The sequence below is a fragment of the Nomascus leucogenys genome, chromosome 11, assembly GCF_006542625.1.
Source record: "Nomascus leucogenys isolate Asia chromosome 11, Asia_NLE_v1, whole genome shotgun sequence".
In the NCBI taxonomy this organism is placed as follows: Eukaryota; Metazoa; Chordata; class Mammalia; order Primates; family Hylobatidae; genus Nomascus; species Nomascus leucogenys.
The window spans coordinates 90,874,367-90,891,899 of NC_044391.1; the positions used below are offsets into that span (position 1 = coordinate 90,874,367).

Sequence of the window (17,533 nt, forward strand, 5' to 3'; positions counted from 1 at the left end):
TACTTAATTATCTTTTTAACAGTCACTTTTTAAAGATTAACTTTAAGACAAATATTTAACTAGATAGATATTCTCCTATCAGTTATACATCAATCACATGAATCTGTCTGTAATAAACAAGCAACCAAATTTCCTTTTCTACTGAGAAAAGGAAAAGTGGGAGTGGGAGATGGAGAAAGGTGACAGAACTGTGAGTTTTTATTATTGTATATCTCATTATCGAAAAGCTACGCATTGGACACATACACAAAAAAGAAAAAGTCTTTCACCTCTGAGAATAAATATTCTAAGCATGCTCTGTGGTCCCAAATTCTTTTTTTTTTTTTTTGAGACAAAGTCTCTCTCTGTTGCCCAGGCCAGAGTGCAGTGGCACAATCTTGCCTCACTGCAACCTCCACCTCCTGGGTTCAAGCGGTTCTCCTGCCTCAGTCTCCCAAGTAGCTGGGACTACACGCGTGTGCCACCATGCCTGGCTAATTTTTTTGTATTTTTAGTAGAAACAGGGTTTCACCATGTTGGCCAGGCTGGTCTCGAACTCCTGACCTCAAGTAATCTACCCACCTCGGCCTCCCAAAGTGCTAGGATTACAGGCGTGAGCCACTGCGCCCGGCCCCCAACTTCCTCGTCTTGGGGCCTACATCCCCGAATAGCACAGGGCTGTAAACAAGATTTGTTCTGCCCCAGAATGACAGCCCCTGTGCCTTTCCTATTACAAATAATCACAAACAATGTCCATGGTATTTGGTAGTTGCAAAGGGTCTCAAATAGGAGAAAATTTACTTGCAAATATAGCATCTGAAAGCTGCATGTCCTGTCTTTACAATGCTATCTGTCACTGTATCCAGGGAAGAGGGGTACAAATTGGGAGAAGAGCTGGTCCCAGAAGTCTCTGAGGCATGCCTCCTGTGTTGTAGAGAACATTTCCTTCTAGGACAGAAGCCACCCTAACCTCTCTTCTAGGACAGTGCCACAATACAATTATTTGGTAAGATAGCAATCATATAGCAGTCATGCCAATTTTCCTGCATCAGTTAAGGTACTTTTGAGTGAAGCAACAAAACCCCTGACGCTAACTGGCTAAAACAATCAAGGTGATTCATCAGCTCATGTATTTGAAAAGTTGAAAGGCAGGGCAAGCTCACGCATTTTGGAAAGTCCAAAGTCAGAGCTCCACCTCTTTCTCTCTGTTTCCCTGGGCTTTGCCCTTCTTTGTGAGTTGACTCTGTCCTCAAACTGGCCTCCCTCTTAGTTGCAAGTGACTGATAGGAGCAACATTAGTTACTAAGGTCTTCATTCCCATTAAAGGGGAGGAAACTCTTACCTCAGTCAGCCATTAAACTGAAGTTCAGCACTTTGTTCTGATGAAGCCATCCCAGAAGCAATCATGATGGCAAGAGAGAGGGGATTAGAACCATCCTTGGATACAGGCAAGAGTCAATCCATCCTACCTATGATGCATGGCTGCAACTGAATGCAGGAGGAGGGTGTGATGCAGGAGAGGCACCATCATGTATGTATCCAGCCTCTGCATTGATACCCTTGACCCCCGTGACTTAATACTACACATACACACACACACACACACACACACACACCTCTGAGAAACAGACTCTGTTTTTAGCCATTATCTCTCTCCCTGCCATCTTTACCTCCTGCTTTATCAAAACTTTTGGCAGGGAAAGCAAGGCAGGAAAGAAGATGAGGAAAGATAAGACAGAGAAGATATAATGTGTCCTTCATTTTAATAGTAGGACTCTGGAAAAGATTGAATGATTCAATCTGCATAGCTACTCAAGGTTTGCAGCTGTGGCCAGATCCAGTTCTGTTGACAACCAGATATACATAGTGATCAAGATAAATTCTATTTTGGGAAATGCCAGAAGAGAAAGTAACATAGGTGGATTACCCAGAGGTTCTATACAAGTCTGGACAATTCTCCTTCAAACCAAATACTACCCTTTGGGTTATTGATGCACTCTTAGTAATTAGGTAAAGGAACAATCTAAAAACATAAAAAATTTTGTGCATAATTATTCACGATAGCAGTAAAAAAATTGAAAACAAGTTAAATATTCATCTGTAGGTGAAGTGTTACATAGATTATGATACATCCATTAAATGGAACATTAGGCAACAATATTAAATAATGGTTATGAAGGCTCTGTAATACCATGGAATAATATTCATAATTTATTACTAAACAAAAAAGCAGAATTTGACATATAATTGTCTAAAATATATACATCAGGTATAAAAAGAGACAGGTATAAAATATATACATCAGGTATAAAGAGAGACTGGAAAGAAATGTACCAAATAATGACCTAGATTTTAATTTTGTAACTGAAAAACATTAGAAAGCACTATTAATTACAGATATCTACTTAGCATTTGCCTCTGTGCTGGTGAAATCATAGTTACAATTAGCTGGTCTGTTCTCTGCCCCAACAGCACTCCATTATGCATTCAACAAACAATTATTGAGCACCTGTTATGTACTAGGCACCTGGGATCTGTCAATGAACTCAATTACTTGGGTTCTGCCCCTATCCTTATAGCCCAGTGAAGAACACAGATAAGCAAATAACTTATTGCAAATTAGGAAAACATGTTATAAAGGTAATCAACAGAAGATCATAAGAGGAGGGGTAACCTGCTTCAAAAGGGGGTCAGAGAGGATTCTGAGGAGGTGGTATCTAAGTTGAGACTTGAGGAGGAGAGAAGGGGCCAGGAACTACAAGTGCAATTTAAGCAGAGAACCCAGGATGAGAGCTTGGTACAAAGGAGGCTGGTGTGGCTGAAGCACAGTGCAAGAAGAGAAAAGGGTGCATTAGTTTGTTTTCACGCTGCTGGTAAAGACATACCCGAGACTGGGAAGAAAAAGGGATTTTATTGGACTTACAGTTCCACATGGCTGTGAATGCCTCAGAATCATGGTGGGAGGCAAAAGTCACTTCTTACATGGCGGCAGCAAGAGAAAATGAGAGAAGAAGCGAAAGTGGAAACTCCTGATAAACCCATCAGATCTCGTGAGACTTACTCACTATCACGAGAATAGCATGGGAAACACTGGCCCACGTGATTCAATTACCTCCCCCTGGGTCTCTCCCAAAACACATAGGAATTCTGGGCGATACAATTCAAGTTGAGATTTGGGTGAGGACACAGAGGGGTAAGCAGGGGGCCAGATTATACAAAGCCTTGACAAGAATTTTGGATTTTATTCCAAGTGCAACATGAAGTCACTAAAGGGTTGTGAAGAGAAAAAACATGGCTCAGTTAGCCTTTTAATGAGATCACTCTAGTTTCGTTGTGAAGAATGAATTGGTAATGGGTGTGAGTCAAGATAAGAAGTAGAAAGACCTGTCAGGTCTTTGTATAAGATGGTGAACTGGGCTGGGGCAGTGGCTCACACCTGTAATCCCAGCACTTTGGGAGGCCAAGGCAGGTGGATCACCTGAGGTCAGGGGTTCAAGACCAGCCTGGCCAACGTGGTGAAACCCCGTCTCTACTAAAAATACAAAAATTGCTGGACGTTGTGTCACGTGCCTGTAATCCCAGTTCCTTGGGAGGCTGAGGCAGGAGAATCATTTGAACCCAGGAGGTGGAGGTTGCAGTAAGCCAAAATCACACCATTGCACTAGAGCCTGGGCAACAGAGCAAGACTCTGTCTCCAAAAAAAAAAAAAAAAAAAAAAGATAGTGAACTGGATTAAGGAAGTGGCAATGAAGCCAAAGTGGGAGGATCACTGGAGGCCAAGAGTTCAAGACCAGCCTGGGCAATATAGCAAGATCCTGACTCTCAAAAAAATTATTTTAAAAATTAGGCTGGTGGTGCACATCTGTAGTCCCTCTATTTCTCACCTTTTTTTATGATATTGTCACATTAATTTTGTAATTGAGAAAATTAGAAAGCATTATTAATTAGATTACTTAGCATTTGCCTCTGTGCTAACTCCTGGGCTCAAGTGACCCTCACACCTCAGCCTCAGGGCTGCAGTGAGCTATGTCACACTACTGCACTCCAGCCTCGGCAACAGAGCAAGACCCAATCTCAAAAAAAAAAAAAATAGACCAGAGGACATGGTGGGGTGCAGGGAGAATGAGACATCAGCAACGGTGCCCAGAAGACTGGTTTGAGCTACTGGGTGTAGCAGTAGCATTTACAGAAAGGGGAAAGGGAAGAAAACATAGATTTGGGGGATAAAATGAAGAATTTAGTAAATTTAAATAACATAAGACTGCACCATATAATTTGCTTATAGAATCTCTCTCTCCAGGAAGACCTTTAAGGATGAGGAATATACGTTTCACCTTTGAAGTCTCAACACCATGAACGATACAACATGTTGCAGACTAGGTATTTAGTGTTTGTTAAATGAACATCACAACTTTGCAAGTGGTTCATTCATTCCAGTATAATAAGATTCTAGTTGTGAAAAGCCATTTAAACAGTTTTCCTTACCAAGCAAAAGTTGATAGATGAGTAATTATTCTTTAACTTAAAAAGAGAATGAAAAAGTATGTGATTTTTTTAAAATTATTTTTTGTTTGTTTAGTTTTCTGTAAAGTAAAATAGCAGTTAAAAGCTTAAATGTGTGTGTTTACATTCTTGGGCCTGCTACTGACCTTCTTCAAGTGATTTTACCTCCCAACGTTTCAGTTTCTCCATTTGCAAAAGGGAGATAATGGTGGTTGCCTTATCTCACAAGGATGTCATGAAAATAAGTCAGATAAATTGCTTTGCCCTCCTTGGAGAGGGGCTCTAGAAAGTAAGCATTATTAGATATGATGATGAATACCCACAACTTCAAAGATATTTTTAAATTGCCCCCCCTCCACCCCCAAGTCTTTGAACATGTTAAGCCTATGAATAGCACTGGGTTAGGTGTTTATACATTTCTGGCAAGCTTTCACCTCTTGTTAAAGCAGTAAATGGTCTTTGAACAAACGTATTTCTCATTCTTTGATAACTATGCTTCCTTGTTTGTACACTTGAAAGATGATTATAATCTGGCATATGAGGTCAAGTTGAACTCCTTGGTGCCATTACAGTTCAAATGCAGCTTTAATTGAGTTTTTCTTCCAAGGTTGAAAATAAGTCACCCAGTTTACTTTAGCAAACTACTCGCATTTTTTAAAAAGATTCTGGGGAATGTAACTGTTTTTGCAACTGATATGTATAATGTTTTTCATTTTAGTTATAATATCCTCATTGATCATACAAAAAAGTCAGTTATTTGTATTTCATTATTGCATTTTTCTGTTTTCCTTAAATTGTTTTTAATAACTATAATTATGCCCTTTAACACTTATATAGACAGCCATAGTACACACATAAATATCACCAAAGTGAAAACCTAGAGCCCCAAGACAAAAAAAAAAAAAAAAATGATAGTCAAACATCACCTAGAGAAAGATTCTAGCTGCAGGTGTGCATCAAGGTCATAATTGGTGTTATTTTAAAAATTCACAAACCATTAGCACTTCGACCCTTCTCCATATATCTCTTAACTATATAACCAAGTCAAAACCACTTCCTGCCGGAGTAACTACAACATACCCATCAGAGCACTGTAAAATCATTACTTGCAAAGTAAAGAGTAAGACAGACTTCTCCTCTCATTAATAATACCAGTTGCTGTCATATACATTACTCATATATTCTCCCCACAACCACCCTGCAAGGGAAGTCTTAGTACATCCGGTTGACATATGTGGAATGTAAAGTTGGGTGACTTATGCTAGATTCCCTCAGCTAGGTTAGAACAGGGTAAAAGTACAGGACCACAATAATATCCTTATTTCAAGGCCTTCCTGTTTCCTTTTTATATCAAGGAAGAAATGAGAATTTGAGGCAACACAAATGAAGACCATATATACTTTGATACCTACCTAGGAGGGGAGATATAAACCAGAGTAAAGGACAAATATGGGAAAAGTTGCCTCATTTCCACCGAGTGATGGTGGAACCCTCTTCATATCCCATAAAGACTGACAGAATGGACACTGAAAAACAGGCCCACCCCTCAGGCAGAACCACTGGAAGAAATACCCTAACTCGTATACGTGAAGGATCAGCACTACTATTTTCAGAATATTATTAAAATTTAATTTTGAAACTTCTCTTTAGTGATATTCCCAGAAACCTATAAAAGATACCACCAGTGTAAACTCCTCTCAAATACATTTATTTTGGGTAGGCCTTAAACTGGTAGGATGGTCCAAACCCTCACCCTTCTAGGGAAAGCATTCAGGAATGCTTAAATTTGCCTAGGCCAAAGGTCGCAAATTAATAGCCTATAATAGACCAGATTTTATCTCAAAAGGTTTTTTGATTGGCCCATTGCAACGACTTCAGCTACCAACAACCTAAGCTAGGAGGTCCCCAGGCCATCCTTACATCTGACAAGCTGCCTACAAATTTAGGGGTTCCCACTACCCTTTCAAGTTTCATAATTCAGTAGAATGACTTAGAGAACTCAGGAAAGTGTTATTTCGGTTTTATTACAGTTTTATTATAGCAAAAGGATGTTTATTACAGTTATTATTATGGTTTTATTATAGCAAAAGGATTCAAATCAAAAGCAGCCAAAGGGCGAGACACATAGAGTGAGGTCTGGGACGGTCCCAAAAAGAAGATTCCATTGTCCCTCTTCTCATGTCCTCAGGGACATATTTTCCTCCTAGCACACTGAGTACTGCCAACCACGGACATTCATCCAAGCTTCAGTGTGTCCAGAGTTTTTATTGGGGCTTCATTACAGGCATGATTGGATGAATCGCTAGTCGTATGGCTCAGACATGTGGCTCCAAGTCTCTCAAGAGGTTAGGCTAGTATCATGGGGCCCAAAGCCCCAACACTCTAATCACATCGCTGACCAACCCAGTCATGAGTCATCTCGTTAGTGTAAACTATTGGGTCTAGTCCAAGAGGCCTACCAAGAAAAGACACTCCCACCATTCTTGGTGAATTCCAAGGGTTTAGAGGCTACTTTCCAGGGTTCAGGAACAAAAGCCATCCAAATTATTTACTATGCACTTATATAATATTTAAATTTTATTTCAATTTAGCCACCAACATTCTATAATCAGTGCTGTTGACATAAAAATCTGAATTTTTGTCTTCTCTTGCAATATTGACAATTTTAGGCTCAATCTCTGTAAGATTGCTGCCTCCTTAAAAAGGGACGCTCATTCTCCCCACCATCTCTATAGCCTCCATTTTCTTATTCCCGGTGTGATTCACTTCTTTGTTTCCTTCCTGTCCACTGCAGACATTTAAATTTGCAAATCCTGGGCTAATTCTTGGGTACTTTCGCTGTTTTTACTTCCATCACATATTACCTTAAAAGAATGAACATGGAAGGAATGACAGTTACCTTTGTCACTTCATTCTCATCTTAGTTTAAAACCACTCCTCCCTTACACTTTATATGAGGGTGGGTGCATGTTTACACATGCTTGTGCCTGTGCCATCTATTTGTCTCTCAAGTCTCGAGCCAGGCTAACATGGAATTTTTGACTGCAGAACCAAGGCAAGCTGAATTAAAACTCAATGTCATACTCAGAGTCAAAACCCATAACCAACCCCGGACCTTAAAAAGGAAGCCCCTCATTCTGAAGGACAAAAGAAAAAGCATGTTTCTCAGTATTTTTAAAGCTAATGCTTCCTTCATAAGCATAAAATTCTCACATCCTTCTTTATGTGAAATACAACCTAAGTAACTGAAAATAAAGAGAACAAGTATCGTCATTTGCAAACTTCATATACCCTTTCTCTCACGATACCCCTTTGAGAATCACTGGTTTAAATAATATAAAAGGCATGAAACAAGCCCTAAGTACCTCAGGAACCATGTGGGACATCTGTAGTTTCTCTCAGATACAGCTGTCACATAGACCTTGAAGTACAGTCAACCCTCAATATTCATAGATTCTGTATTTGTGGATTCACCTAGTCACCGAAATTGTTTGTAATCTCAAAAGCAATACCTGCAGTGCTTTCATAGTCATTCACGGGCATGTGCAGAGCCCTGAAAAGTTTTATTTCCCTAACACGTAGGTTCCCAGTTTTGCCTTTGTAGTCCAAAAAGGACACTATAAACAACTGTCCTATCTCTGGTCTATTTAATGGCAAGTTTTTCACATTTTTATGCTTTTAGTTGGTGACTGTGCTGTTTAAAATGACCCCCAATCATAGTGCTTAAGTGCTGTCTAGCGTTCCTAAGCACAAGAAAGCTGTGATGTGTCTTACAGAAAAAAAAAATACTTGTTAGCCTTCATTCAGGCTTAAGTGATAGTGTTGTTGAATATGAGTTCAATGCTAATGAATCAACAACATACTTTAGGGTGTCTTTAACAGAAACACACACAAGATTATGTATTGATTCTTTGACGAAAATGTTATGACCGAATGTTCCCAGAAACCTAATCCCGTAATTCCTCTGGGAGCAATGGTTCAGTGTTCGCTAATCCAGTGTTCACAGAGGCTTCACAGAATGTAACTACTGCAAATAACCAGAATCAACTGTACTTGTAAAAAAGAGAAACACATACAGCACAAAATCACATCGAAGAGTGCTGGGGCGGGAGTGGATGTGGGGTGGAAACCAAGGTTACAACCATTAAGGAGGTTATTTTATTTTAAACCAGAAAGTGACGATGGAGTTAATGCTAGCCATCTGTCCCAGGTTAACCAGGTTAACCAACAAAGCCTTAGGGTGCAATACAGTGAACAGAACACTTCCCAAAACTGGGAAGCCTAGCTTCTGGTCACAACTCCGCCAAAAAATTAACTTAGGCAAGTAAATAACTTAGGCAAGTAACTAAAAACCCTCTCCGCAGCAGTTTCTTCATCTGCTAGAGTCACTCAAATCGGTGGCAGTAAGAAGTCACTTTTGCCATAATTATTATATACAGAAAGTTTTCACATAAATTATCTCACTGGATGACCTGTATGGTCATCCAGGATGACTGGCCGTCTTTACTCCAGAATTATATAACGTAATCATTTTACCAAAAAGAAACAATATATTGAATGTTTATAATACTAAGAATTGTCCTTTGGACTGTTTGTAATAGACACGTCAGAGGGAGGACTTCAAATATGAGCTAGAAAACAACTATGGACTTATTTTTAAATTGAATGTATTAAATCACTATTTTCTTTTTAAAAATGAAAGAAAAACATTCCTGGTCTGTGGCCATTCTTGCTTCACGGCCCTGCACCACCACAAATGTTGTAAATGTGGAGAAGCAAAAGTACCACTAGATGGAGTAAGAACAAAAGACATGCATTTCTCTGTAGTTCAAGGAATCCCCGCCCTTGAAAAGGGGATCTTAGTCCTCGCAAGGTGGCTCACGCCTGTAATCTCAGCACTTTGGGAGGCAGAAGCAGGCGGATCACCTGAGGTCAGGAGTTCGAGACCAGCCTGCCCAACATTACCAAAAATACAAAAAAATTAGCCGGGTATGGTGATGTGTGCCTGTAAACCCAGCTACTCGGGAGGCTGAGAGAAAATCCCTAGAAACCCGGGAGGCGGAGGTTGCAGTGAGCCAAGATGGGGACACTGCACTCCAGCTCTGGGTGACAGAGTGGGACTCCGTCTCAAAAGAAAGAGAAGAAAAAGCGATCTTAGATCACCTTGAGTAAAGTGAGGCTTACTGAAGCTGAGCTACTTCCTCAAGACTCTAAACAAGTTCTTGGCAAAATCATTCCTTACTTTTCCACAAAACCATGCTGATAGGAAAAGTATTTTTCCTTAGAGAACATTACCAGCAACAGTGGACTCTAGAGGTTTTTTTACATTTCTTAATTCTAATAGTGCTAAGAAATGTATCTGCTAGACAATTCTAGGGGACCTACTTTAGTTAATAGGTTAAAAAGCTACAAATATACACGTTCATAAATTTACTGACATGGTCTTGCCTACTGACTCAATCATCAGGATTCAGGCTATCACCCTAAAGGTGGGCCTTTATATACACACCCCTGGCTGCTCTCTTGGCAACTACCCCCAGAAGAAGGTCCTAAGGAATTACAGGTATGGATTTGGGACGGAATTACCTTGTCGTGGCAAGTGGGTAGAAAGGCCTGTTTGTTTCTTTCAACCTAGTGGGCCATCAGCTTATCTTCTTAAAGGAAATCAGAGCCATTCTTGTGGGAGACTGCCGGCTGAGAGGGTTGGGGGGGCGGTGTGGAATAAATTTCTTTTCCGTCTTTCATTATGCCTAGTGTTCCGTTATTGGAACGCTAAGCTTGTGGGGGTTATATCCTACTGCTCAAGGTCATCGCCAAGGTCTAATTTTTCAAAAAAGAAACTTGTAACCTCCGGCATAAACCGATGACCATTAAAGGAACACAACTTTCAATGTTCATTTAGATCTTCTAATTAAATATTCATTAAATGTTAGATGATCTCTCAAAAAAAAATCACTGCTCTCCCACACCCGATTGAGGGGACTGGTCGAGATCTACTTTGGGAGAAGCAAAAACCTCAACAAAATCTGCAGAGCAGGAAATAAGTTGTAATACAACCATAAAAGGCAACAAAAAGAGGAAGACGGGAGAACCCACGCAGGAACGGCTCCAGGCAACCCCGGCTCACTGCCCATTCATTTTCGCCAACTTTGGAGGTGCTTTCACGTCTCCTGCCAATTTGCAGCACACTGGCCCAGTCAGTCAGGTTTGGGGGTTCACAAGCCCCCATTGCCGGCGAGGGGGGACGGATGCGCACGATCGGCGTTCCCCCCAACAGGAAAGCGAACTGCATGTGTGAGCCGAGTCCTGGGTGCACGTCCCACAGCTCAGGGAAGCGCGCCGCGCGCGGGGACTCGCTCCGTTCCTCTTCCTGCGGCCTGAAAGGCCTGAACCTCGCCCTCACCCCCGAGAGACCCGCGGCTGACAGAGCCCAACTCTTCGCGGCGGCAGTGGGCGCCTCCGGAGAAGCCCCGGGCCGACCGCGGCCTCCAGGCGGGGTTCGGGGGCTGGGCAGGCGACCCGCCGCAGGTCCCCGGGAGGGGCGAACGGGCCAGCAGCTGACATTTTTTGTTTGCTCCAGAATGAACGGTGGAAGGCGGCAGGCCGAGGCTTTTCCGCCCGCTGAAAGTCAGCGAGAAAAACAGCGCGCGGGGAGCAAAAGCACGGCGCCTACGCCCTTCTCAGTTAGGGTTAGACAAAAAATGGCCGCCACCCCTCCCAGGCCCACCCTCCGCAACCCGGTGCGCTGCCGGGCGAGTCGGCTTATAAAGGGAGCGGCCGCCGACCGCACGGATTGGCCAAGCTGACTCTCGCGGCTCTCGTGAGAGTCACTCTCTCGGGCGGGCGGGTGGCAGGGAACGGGAAATTAAAGTTCCATTTCCGGCCATGAGGAAGGACCCTGCCCTTCCGCACGTCCGGGAAAGGCTTTGCGTCTATACTGCCGACCTTCTTTAAAGGTGAAAGTAACTTGAGGTATCAGAGGGCCTTTTTTCTATCCTCTGCAGACCAGACGCGGTTCACCTCGACTACCTTAAAAATGGAATTCACAGGAAGATTTTAGGGCCTAAGACACAGAACACTAATTCCTAGTTTTGATCGTTACATTTTTTGGAGAACTTTGTGAAAATAGATTCCCAGGCAGCACTGACTAAAGCAGAATCTTATCTCGGCTCAGTGGGATGCGTCCGAGTTCCTACCCTGCCCCCTTCTCCTTAGAATGCCTTCTCCAGCCTCTCCTTGAGCAGAGGATGGCTTTAATCAAGTGTAACTACTACATTATTAATCTTAAGGACTGAATCTCCCTTTCATTAGGAAAGAAAGGCGTTTCAATCATTGACTTTGCTTTAAAATAGTGCTGTGTCTTGATGAGGTAAAAAGAGGGGAGTAATCCACCATAAATTGTAACGATTTTTTTTTTTTTGAGACGGAGTCTTGCTCTTTCGCCCAGGCTGGATGGAATGCAGTGGCGTGATCTCGGCTCACTGCAACCTCTGCCTCCCGGGTTCAAGCGATTCTCGTGCCTCAGCCTCCTGAGTAGCTGGGATTACAGGCGCCCGCCACCACGCCCGGCTAGTTTTTGTGTTTTTAGTAGAGACAGGGGTTTCACCATGTTGCCCAGGCTGGTCTCGAACTCCAGGGCTCAAGCAATCCACCCGCTTCGGCCTCCCAAACTGCTGAGATTACAGGTATGAGCCACCGCACCCAGCCGTGAATTTTTATAATGGCCAGTATAGTGCAGTTTTACATATAAATGACAGGATGATCTTAAAAGTTTTACTCGTGTTCAGTTAGATAAACTCCGTGGAGTTGTCGCTGTCGGTCTCCATCTGAAAGAAAAGTAAAATATCTCTCTCTCCATCTCTCTCCCTCCTTCTCTCTCTCCCATCCCCTTTTTCTTTCATAGCATCTGCCAGGTTGTAAAGTTTTTTAAGGACAGAATCTGACTCCTGTTTTTAGCACTATTGCACTTAGCATAGTACCTTACATAGAGTAGATGCTAAATGCTTTGAGTTATATATTAACACTACCACCATTCTCTTAGCGTCCTACATTATCTCAAACCCTTCTTTCCCCTTCATATCTAATTAGGCACTAAATCTTGTCAGTTTTCATAATTTCTTTTTTTAAATTCCTATTGCTTATAATCTTGAGTACAAGACTTGGCACTTTATATCCGGACTAGTAACTTTCTAACTGATCACCAAATCTCCAGGGCCTTCCTCGTTCAATTTATTCTCCAAACTATCACCACATTCATCATAACATAGTTTCCTTATGGCTCCTGCTTTTAAATCTTTAATTTCTCTCCTTTGCATATTGGATATTTAGCACTTTAAGCCTTTCAGTCCCTGGCCTTCACTTAACCTTGCTAGTCATAGTGCTTGTTCTGCTCTATATGAGCTCTTGACTTGAACAAAATCAGTCTAAACTAGGCGTGGTGGTGCACACCTGTGGATTCAGTTACTTGGGAGGCTGAGGGCAGAGCCCAGGAGTTGGAGGCTGCAGTGAGCTATGATTGCACTACTGCACTCCAGCCTGGGACACAGGACAAGACTCTGCCTCTAAAACTAAATAAATGAATAAATACATACATAAACAAAAAATTTTAAAAACAAACAAAATCAATCTATTAAACATGCCCTGAATATGCTTTCTTCATTCTCATCTTCAGCAACTTGTTCATTTTAGTATGCTTGCCTGGATATCCACCCTCCATCCCAATGCCACCCCTTCCATGATGGCATATCTCTGCTATGGAGTCTCTTTCCTCACCACAGCAACCTTCTTTCCCTAAACTTCAATAAGCTTAAATCTTATCACTCATTTGGCACATAGCATATTGTACCACAAATGCTCTCTTCCAAGGGAAATATAAGCTCACCAACGTCAAGTTATAGAAGAAACACTATGGGAAACATTATTTTAACTTGGTTCTACTCAATAGACATCTGTTCTTGAGCTTCACCATTATTATCCCCCAAACCCATTATAGAAATACAACAGAAATATTGGCATCCCAGTAGTTGAAGTATTTTCTCTTCTCCCAGAAACATATAATATCCAAAGTTTTCTGTCACATATACTCAAAACATTTTCTTCTAACCATTTTATCTGTATTTCAGAAGCATCTTTGGTGTACTATGTTGGGTCCAACTTCTTTAAATTCTGCAGCAGTGATCCACATGTCCTGGAAGGCAGACAAGGATGCAAGAATAGAACCTCCCATCCACACTGATATTTTCCTTTCTGGAGGAGCTTTAACTTGCACAGCGGTGTTGGCAGGAGCCACCTTTGCTATATCCTTAACTAACCGCTTGTCTAAACCAGGGAAGGAGGTTGATCCCCCGGCAAGGATAATATTGGAAAAGAAGGAATTCCTCAGGCCTGTATCACATTTCATTATGCTGCTTAAGCATATCTTATCAATGCCAGGGGCCTCAAGGTTCATATGACACGGAGAGAAGAGGGCCTCTGGACAAGAAAAGAGCTGGTCATGGAGCTGGATGACCTTCCCATCAGGTAGTTGGTAAACTTTCTCTAGACAATCAGGTTTCTTGGCCATTTCCTCTTCGTAGTTCATTGCCACATAACAAAAGGTCTCCTTGATGTCTTCAACAATCTTTCTGTCTGAAGCACTAAGCAACATGATACCATGGTTCTTCATTAGCACCATGAGGTAGTTGGTGAGGTCAAGGCCTGCCAGATCCAGTTGCTGCACACCATGAGGCAGACAGTAACCCTCAAAGATGGGTACACTCTGGGTAACCCCAGCACCTGAATTCAGCACAAGGCCAGTAGTGAAGCCAGCAGCAAAGAGAGCCAGCACAGCCTGGATGGACATATAGAAGGCAGGAACACCCAGATGCTCAAAAAACACTTCCGTGATCTGTTGCCGGTTGGCCAGTGGGTTCAGCGCTGGCTCAGTAATCAAGACTGGGCCATCACATGGCTTCAGCTTTAGGTTATAGTCATAGATATGCTTCCACATGATCTCCATGTCCTTCCATGAAGTAATGAGACCACGCTCCACTGGGTAACTGTAGGGAGAGCAATAAGATCAATGACAGCTTTTTATTTTTCTAGTTTCTATTGTCTTCGACCCTCAGTTAATTCCCCGCGTTTATTACCAATATCGCTTTATGGGCAATAACTGCCACAGCCTCTCACAGAAGGTAAGTGTCAGCCAAAATTAGCACAGCTACTTACCTCTGCAATTTTTTTTTTTTTTTTTGAGACGGAGTCTCGCTCTGTCACCCATTCTGGAGTGCAGTGGTGCGATCTCGGCTCACTGCAAGCTCCGCCTTCCAGGTTAATGCCATTCTCCTGCCTCAGCCTCCTGAGTAGCTGGGACTACAGGCGCCTGCCACGACGCCCGGCTAATTTTTTTGTATTTTTAGTAGAGACGGGGTTTCACCGTGTTAGCCAGGATGGTCTCGAACTCCTGACCTCCTGATCCGCCCGCCTCGGCCTCCCAAAGTGCTAGGATTACAGGCGTGAGCCACCGCACCCAGCCTACCTCTGCAATTTTTGTTGCTTTCCATTTTCTCTGTCCTTTGAAAATTTGTGACTTTTAAAAAATTGGGAAATGTCCACATTATAGTATAGTTTAAATGTCAATTGAAGAGAATAACCCAAGTGACAAAAGGAACTATGAGTTAATATTCTTAAATGAATTCGTCCCATAACTTTATACGTTTTAATACATTTGTATAGCCACAGACAGCAAAATGTTCAGTTTTTAGATGTGTGGTACCCTTGGAGATTTGTGGCCCGCGTGTTTGTAGTAACTCCAGCTGGACGGGGCTTTCCAGCTCCCGGCTTTCTTATCCTTTCTGTCCCCATTGCGCACCTCCTTTGGGGTCCTTCCCTGCCCCGCGACAACACCCCCAGTCCCCCTGCCCCCAGCCACCCCAGCCCCACCCACCCAACCTCACCCACCCCCAACCTCCCCAGCCCCACCCCACCCCAACCTCCCCAGCCCCACCCCACCCCAACCTCCCCAGCCCCACCCCACCCCAACCTCCCCAGCCCCACCCCACCCCAACCTCCCCAGCCCCACCAGCCTGCTGGGAGAAGGAGGTACCTGATGGACAGCGAGCTCCTCCAGTCCTGAGCTTGGTCGCCCACGCAGAGTTCTTGCCTGCCCTGGGCCGCGCAGCCCTGGCCCTTGGCGCGGCCGATAATGTTCGGGTAGATAAACTGGGGCTCCCGGCACCCAGCCACGCCCGCCTTGATCACTCCCGAGCCGTTGTCGATCACCACCGGTAGCTGGCAGTGGTTCATGCCGCCGCTGCTGCCGCCGCCTCCTGTCTCTGGGCCGCTCTAGCTACGGGCTCGGCCGGGGCCGAGTGCCTGGAACGCCGCGTCACAGAGGCCCCGGCACGGCCGGGTGAGGCCAGAGTCCTGGGGGCGCAGGCGGGGGGTCGGGAGGGCCCCAGGCGGAAGGACTCGCTGGACGCACCGTGCTTCTCGTGTCACCGCCCGCTATTGCTTCTCGCAGGAACTGGGCCACCCCAACCCCTGGAATCCCGGAATCCCAGTATCAGGAAAACCCGACTTGCCCATCAAAAGATTCAACTGTAACCCTTCACAAGTGCATTTCTCAAAATACCCAGAAGAGCTATAAAAGCAGTTTTATTTTCCAAAGCCACTTAATTCTGGTTAACTGGTGGCGGTTCCGGGGAGTTCTAGAATTCGCCCTTGAAACTGGGGAAAAATGAGACTTAAGAGGAGAAAGTTGTTGCAGGAAGGGAGGCAATGTCTGCTTCTGAAATGTTAAACTTCTAAAATAAGGAGAAAAATGCTGGAATTTAAATGAGTTTTAAGTACGTTTATTATTGCTTCTGTACCTTGGGCAATGCTTTGTTGTGTTTCTTCCTGTGATTTCCAAGCAAAATCTACGCAATTAAAACAAAATAGTAGTTCCTCGCTTATATATATAAATTTATATATATTTATATAAACATATAAAGTTCATATATATTTATATAAATATATAAAGTTCATATATATTTATATAAATATATAAAGTTCATATATATTTATATGTATTTATATAAATATATATAAAAATATTAAAATTATATATAAATTTATATAATTTATATAAATATAAATTATATAAATATATATTTTATATTTATAAAATATAAAATGCATATATTTATATAAATATATAAAATATGTAAATATAAATGTATATATTTAAGCGAGGATATAAATCGAAATATATGTATTAATATTTATATTTATAATATATAATAAATTTATATATATTATAAATATAAATACATATATATTTCGATTTCTATCCTTCTGGTGTAATCTGCAAGCCTCATTCCCTACTCTTTATTTTTAGGCTGAAGGACGTGCCTGCCTTTTTGCAGGAAAAGTAAAGTTTCTCAGGTCATATGAAATTCAAGTTTGGAAAAATTTGAAAGTACATTGCATGTCAATAAACGTATCTTGGTGTCTGATTCTGCATACCCTATAGAGAATTTTAAAACAAGCAGTCAGTTTAGAACTTCTGCTTGGTCTTCGGAAGCAAAAGGAGGAAATTCAAAAGTAATTTTACACGTCCTTCCACCAGAAGCTGAAAGGATGGCTTTTTCGCGGCTGAATAACGAAAGCCCCCTGCTTCGCCCCGGACTCTGAGCAGTTCAACCTGCGGAAAGGATGTGTAATAAAACGCCTTTCCCGGGAGACCAAAAAAAAAAAAAGGGCACCCAAAGGAAGGGCAACTCGGGAGTGCCTGGTTTCTACCGCGGTACCCGGGCGCTTTGGAAGAAAGTGCATGCAGATTCAAGCTTTTGAAATGGTTTCAGCACTGTTCAATTGGGCATAGGCTATTTTTCCTTTTCTGTTTTTTTCTTTAAATACATTATATTCATTCCTGTCAATCTGGTATTAATCGCTTGAGAATTGCGAATTGACACATACATATCAGAGACTTTACAAGCCTTTCCATACAGCGAGGTTTCCGTAGTGTAGTGGTTATCACGTTCGCCTAACACGCGAAAGGTCCCCGGTTCGAAACCGGGCGGAAACAAAT

General features: G+C 42.6%; 1 protein-coding gene and 1 non-coding gene across 2 annotated transcripts; one reads left to right on the forward strand and one right to left on the reverse strand.

The window, feature by feature from the left end:
* Positions 1-13,095: 13,095 nt before the first annotated feature.
* Positions 13,096-16,141, reverse strand: ACTRT3 (actin related protein T3). The gene is made up of 2 exons (XM_003256426.3): positions 15,566-16,141; positions 13,096-14,519 (listed from the first exon to the last, which is right to left on the reverse strand). The coding sequence occupies exons 1-2, from the start codon at positions 15,763-15,765 to the stop codon at positions 13,601-13,603; spliced, it is 1,119 nt and encodes a 372-aa protein (XP_003256474.1). The 5' UTR covers positions 15,766-16,141; the 3' UTR covers positions 13,096-13,600.
* Positions 16,142-17,457: 1,316 nt separating this feature from the next.
* On the forward strand, positions 17,458-17,530 carry TRNAV-AAC. Its single transcript has one exon. It is a non-coding gene; the product is annotated as a tRNA-Val (tRNA).
* Positions 17,531-17,533: the final 3 nt, after the last annotated feature.